General features: G+C 41.7%; 2 protein-coding genes across 2 annotated transcripts; both read left to right on the plus strand.

The window, feature by feature from the left end:
• Positions 1–66: 66 nt before the first annotated feature.
• On the plus strand, positions 67–2,493 carry LOC137989780 (uncharacterized). Its single transcript, XM_068835437.1, has one exon. It carries the CDS (start codon positions 67–69, stop codon positions 2,491–2,493), a length of 2,427 nt encoding a protein of 808 aa, XP_068691538.1.
• Positions 2,494–2,677: 184 nt separating this feature from the next.
• Positions 2,678–5,104, plus strand: LOC137989781 (uncharacterized). The gene has a single exon (XM_068835438.1). The coding sequence runs from the start codon at positions 2,678–2,680 to the stop codon at positions 5,102–5,104; it is 2,427 nt and encodes an 808-aa protein (XP_068691539.1).
• The last annotated feature ends 1,155 nt before the right edge of the window (positions 5,105–6,259 follow it).

A 6,259-nucleotide genomic window follows, 5' to 3' on the forward strand; every position in this document is an offset into this window, starting at 1 on the left:
AGATAGCCGAAAGCTTATAATTTTTAACCAATTTTTTAACCAGAGAACGTCTTTCAGATTCACAACATGTCTCATCCTGGTTACGGTGCAATTTTTAAACGTATTCGCCAAGTGGCTGGGTCGGAAGCCCTAAAATTAGCGCGGACTATGGAAAAAACAACTTACAAACTCGAAGCTCACCATCGCCATCTTCAATTTACGCACAAAGCATTGGAAAACCATTGGACTCCGAAGTCTTTGAGATTTAAACCACCTGGCAACCATCCGATGTTCAAAAACATTATGGAACGGGCCAGCAAACATTGTATGCGAGCACGAATCTCTATTTGTCACAACAGAATCCGAGTTTTGAAAAGAACGCTCGAAGAATCCAAACAGCAATTATCGACCTTAGTCACCGATGACATCTCTTCCACGCTTCTACAATATTTGATTAAGAGATCGCAATCAGTCCGCAACAACATTGAAGCGAGACACGAGAACAAGTTTACAAATTTAAGGATGGAAGCAAAAAATGACAGCTCTAATACGATCGACAGAAAGAACTGGGTGATCAATTTATCACACAAACCTCTCTCTACGGCAGAACGTTCTCTACTTGAGAAAGGCCCCAAGTTCGCCCCAACACCACGAAACATCCCTGTTAAAGACATTGTCTCTGAGGTTGAAGCCGCCATTTCCCGCCTCCCCGATGACTCGAAGGACGCCATACGAACCACTACGGCTTCTTTACTCCATAGAGCTCGAATTCCACCACATAAAAATATCACGAAAGCTGAACAAAAAGCTCTAAAGGACTTAAAAAATGATCCTGAACGTGTGATAACAAAAGCTGACAAAGGGAACTGTTTCGTTGTTTTAGACAGATCCGACTATGACACCAAGATGGAAGCTCTACTTAGTGACCCGGACACTTATCAACAAGTCTACAAGTCGCCATCCACCAAAATTGAAAGAGAACTGAACAGCAAGCTCCTCGCTCTAAAAAGAGAAAATAAGATTGACGAAGCTACTTATCGCAAACTTCATTCCACAGATGGTTCTCTACCTGCCATTCGTGGCTCTATTAAACACCATAAACCTGGCTGCCCTCTTCGACCAATCGTTTCATGTATCGGCTCCGCCCTTTATAACACATCCAAGTTTCTATCAGATATCCTTTCTCCGATACAGAACGTTAATGGTTATTCTGTCCTCAACTCCTCCCAGTTCGCGAAACAAGTAGCTAACATCGAAATCTTGGACGACGAAGTCATGGTGTCATTTGACGTGGTGTCCCTTTTCACAGCTATCCCAGTGAATAAAGCTTGCGATTATATCCGCAATAAACTGAACTGTGACAACACACTACAGACCAGAACAAACCTCTCTACCGACGACATCATCTCTCTCCTTGACTTCACTCTTTCAAACAACTATTTTGTCTACAATAATCGCACATACAAGCAGATTCATGGTTGTGCCATGGGCAGCCCTGTTAGCCCTATCGTCGCTAACCTCTGTATGGAAGTGATAGAAGAGTCAGCCATCAGCTCCGCCACTGTTCCGCCAAGGATTTGGAAACGATACGTTGACGACAGCTTTGTTGTCATCAAGAAAGCTGCTGTCCATTCCTTCCACGACACTTTAAACGCTGTCGACCCTAAGATCACATTTACCATTGAAGAAGAGAACAATGGACAAATTGCCTTCCTTGACACCTTAGTGTCAAGAAAAAATGGTGTTGCTGTCATTGACGTTTATCGAAAACCAACCCACACTGATAGATATCTAGACTTCTCCTCACATCATGAGAGAAAACACAAAATCAGCACGGCCTCTACTTTGTTATTCCGTGCGTCTAATCTCCCAAGCACTAACGAAGGAAAATCACGCGAGACCAACTATGTCACAGATGCACTAAAAGCCAATGGCTACCCGTCCTCAGTCATCTCTTATATTTCCAAAAATAGAAAGAAGCCACCATCACCAACTGTACCATCACCAGAAGAATTGGTAGCAATGTTCTTTAGTTGGGTTGACCCACAGAATACACCCCATGGATTTGCGTGCCTTCCATATATTAGCGGCTTGACAGAGCCCCTCATGAGATTATTACGCAAACATGAAATTCGAGTCGTCACCAAACCACTTAAAACCCTTCAGCAAGAATTCCCATCCCCAAAAACAAGACAGCCCTTGGACCAACAATGCAATGTTGTTTACAAAATTCCGTGCTCGGACTGTCCGTGGAGTTACATTGGCGAAACTGGAAGATGCTTTTTAACGCGGAAAAAAGAACATCAAAGAAACCTAAAAAATTTCGCGAAAGGGTCAAACATTGTCAGCCATGCATGGAAGAATGACCACTCTATTGACTTTAATAATGCATGCGTGATTGACAAAGGCAACTACCGTGTTAGAAAAACCTTGGAATCCTGGCATACCGCTAAAACTGTTAACGCGGACAATAATTCTAAACCGTTACCGAGACAATACTCTATTTTATTGTAATTTTTTTCTAGATCATTCTTATTCATATTTTAGTTCTCACCCGCATCGAATTTTTACACCCCTTTTCGTATATATTTTAATTCGTGCTTCTTATATTTCATTCGTTAAAGGCTATAGATAGATAGCCGAAAGCTTATAATTTTTAACCAATTTTTAACCAGAGAACGTCTTTCAGATTCACAACATGTCTCATCCTGGTTACGGTGCAATTTTTAAACGTATTCGCCAAGTGGCTGGGTCGGAAGCCCTAAAATTAGCGCGGACTATGGAAAAAACAACTTACAAACTCGAAGCTCACCATCGCCATCTTCAATTTACGCACAAAGCATTGGAAAACCATTGGACTCCGAAGTCTTTGAGATTTAAACCACCTGGCAACCATCCGATGTTCAAAAACATTATGGAACGGGCCAGCAAACATTGTATGCGAGCACGAATCTCTATTTGTCACAACAGAATCCGAGTTTTGAAAAGAACGCTCGAAGAATCCAAACAGCAATTATCGACCTTAGTCACCAATGACATCTCTTCCACGCTTCTACAATATTTGATTAAGAGATCGCAATCAGTCCGCAACAACATTGAAGCGAGACACGAGAACAAGTTTACAAATTTAAGGATGGAAGCAAAAAATGACAGCTCTAATACGATCGACAGAAAGAACTGGGTGATCAATTTATCACACAAACCTCTCTCTACGGCAGAACGTTCTCTACTTGAGAAAGGCCCCAAGTTCGCCCCAACACCACGAAACATCCCTGTTAAAGACATTGTCTCTGAGGTTGAAGCCGCCATTTCCCGCCTCCCCGATGACTCGAAGGACGCCATACGAACCACTACGGCTTCTTTACTCCATAGAGCTCGAATTCCACCACATAAAAATATCACGAAAGCTGAACAAAAAGCTCTAAAGGACTTAAAAAATGATCCTGAACGTGTGATAACAAAAGCTGACAAAGGGAACTGTTTCGTTGTTTTAGACAGATCCGACTATGACACCAAGATGGAAGCTCTACTTAGTGACCCGGACACTTATCAACAAGTCTACAAGTCGCCATCCACCAAAATTGAAAGAGAACTGAACAGCAAGCTCCTCGCTCTAAAAAGAGAAAATAAGATTGACGAAGCTACTTATCGCAAACTTCATTCCACAGATGGTTCTCTACCTGCCATTCGTGGCTCTATTAAACACCATAAACCTGGCTGCCCTCTTCGACCAATCGTTTCATGTATCGGCTCCGCCCTTTATAACACATCCAAGTTTCTATCAGATATCCTTTCTCCGATACAGAACCTTAATGGTTATTCTGTCCTCAACTCCTCCCAGTTCGCGAAACAAGTAGCTAACATCGAAATCTTGGACGACGAAGTCATGGTGTCATTTGACGTGGTGTCCCTTTTCACAGCTATCCCAGTGAATAAAGCTTGCGATTATATCCGCAATAAACTGAACTGTGACAACACACTACAGACCAGAACAAACCTCTCTACCGACGACATCATCTCTCTCCTTGACTTCACTCTTTCAAACAACTATTTTGTCTACAATAATCGCACATACAAGCAGATTCATGGTTGTGCCATGGGCAGCCCTGTTAGCCCTATCGTCGCTAACCTCTGTATGGAAGTGATAGAAGAGTCAGCCATCAGCTCCGCCACTGTTCCGCCAAGGATTTGGAAACGATACGTTGACGACAGCTTTGTTGTCATCAAGAAAGCTGCTGTCCATTCCTTCCACGACACTTTAAACGCTGTCGACCCTAAGATCACATTTACCATTGAAGAAGAGAACAATGGACAAATTGCCTTCCTTGACACCTTAGTGTCAAGAAAAAATGGTGTTGCTGTCATTGACGTTTATCGAAAACCAACCCACACTGATAGATATCTAGACTTCTCCTCACATCATGAGAGAAAGCACATAAGCAGCACGGCCTCTACTTTGTTATTCCGTGCGTCTAATCTCCCAAGCACTAACGAAGGAAAATCACGCGAGACCAACTATGTCACAGATGCACTAAAAGCCAATGGCTACCCGTCCTCAGTCATCTCTTATATTTCCAAAAATAGAAAGAAGCCACCATCACCAACTGTACCATCACCAGAAGAATTGGTAGCAATGTTCTTTAGTTGGGTTGACCCACAGAATACACCCCATGGATTTGCGTGCCTTCCATATATTAGCGGCTTGACAGAGCCCCTCATGAGATTATTACGCAAACATGAAATTCGAGTCGTCACCAAACCACTTAAAACCCTTCAGCAAGAATTCCCATCCCCAAAAACAAGACAGCCCTTGGACCAACAATGCAATGTTGTTTACAAAATTCCGTGCTCGGACTGTCCGTGGAGTTACATTGGCGAAACTGGAAGATGCTTTTTAACGCGGAAAAAAGAACATCAAAGAAACCTAAAAAATTTCGCGAAAGGGTCAAACATTGCCAGCCATGCATGGAAGAATGACCACTCTATTGACTTTAATAATGCATGCGTGATTGACAAAGGCAACTACCGTGTTAGAAAAACCTTGGAATCCTGGCATACCGCTAAAACTGTTAACGCGGACAATAATTCTAAACCGTTACCGAGACAATACTCTATTTTATTGTAATTTTTTCTAGATCATTCTTATTCATATTTTAGTTCTCACCCGCATCGAATTTTTACACCCCTTTTCGTATATATTTAATTCGTGCTTCTTATATTTCATTCGTTAAAGGCTATAGATAGATAGCCGAAAGCTTATAATTTTTAACCAATTTTTTAACCAGAGAACGTCTTTCAGATTCACAACATGTCTCATCCTGGTTACGGTGCAATTTTTAAACTTTACTTTTTGTTGCGACCGAATATAACGCTGGAGTGTTTTTGTAGATCATAAAGAGGTGTGTTAAAAACAAACACCTTGATATGTTTGAAAACACACAAGGTGTCTTACGAAATCACACTTAATTTTAGAGTGTAGGTGGTGTTGTCAGATGAGGATGGAAGTTGTTCTTCTATCTTCTTCTGCGTTAACGTGTCAACTGTCCTTAATAGCACCTTTTGATCGGTTGAGTGATCAGTGATGGCAGACGTATAACACGTCAACTTCAGCGTCTCCACAAGATTGTTAAAACACAACATTGCTGGACATATGCATCTCTAAAACTTATGCACCCGTAGAACGCCATCCTCTCTCAAGCTTCCGTCTTTTATTTTTCATATTTTAACATCACCTCTCCGAGGACATCATGCAGTCGTCGCTCGGAGGTGTGATGCAAAAGCAACGCTTTTTACGCTTTAAAACGTTACGGGCAGCCTATGCTCTATGCTCTTATGAAATCAATGAAAGACTCCAGATGTTGCAAGTCTAAACAAAGTCTATTGTATTTGAGACAACCTTACTGACAACTAATTTACATGGAAAAACTTTCCATTCCCATTGGCTAAGAGAAATGAGCTTTCAAGTAACACAGTGCAGAAAAGATGCAATTCAGTGCAAAATGAAGTAAAAAGAAAGCATTCTTATTGGTCAATGAATGAAGAACCTAACTGAGAGCCAATCAAATGCAAGCACAGGATGGCGCAAAATGATTAGGTATTCGTGATGCGCATGCGTTACTTCTGCATACGTATGATAAGCTATCCAATCTCGACCCCAGAGCTCTTCTCTTGACAAAAGCTTTGGTGAACCCTGAAACGAAGTGTTTTCGCATTGGTTTTCTTGAGAACAATCAAAAGCGTCTCTAATTGGTACATTCATGTTCGCACTAGGGGTGAACAG

The sequence above is a fragment of the Montipora foliosa genome, unplaced genomic scaffold (genome assembly GCF_036669935.1).
Source record: "Montipora foliosa isolate CH-2021 unplaced genomic scaffold, ASM3666993v2 scaffold_473, whole genome shotgun sequence".
In the NCBI taxonomy this organism is placed as follows: domain Eukaryota; kingdom Metazoa; phylum Cnidaria; class Anthozoa; order Scleractinia; family Acroporidae; genus Montipora; species Montipora foliosa.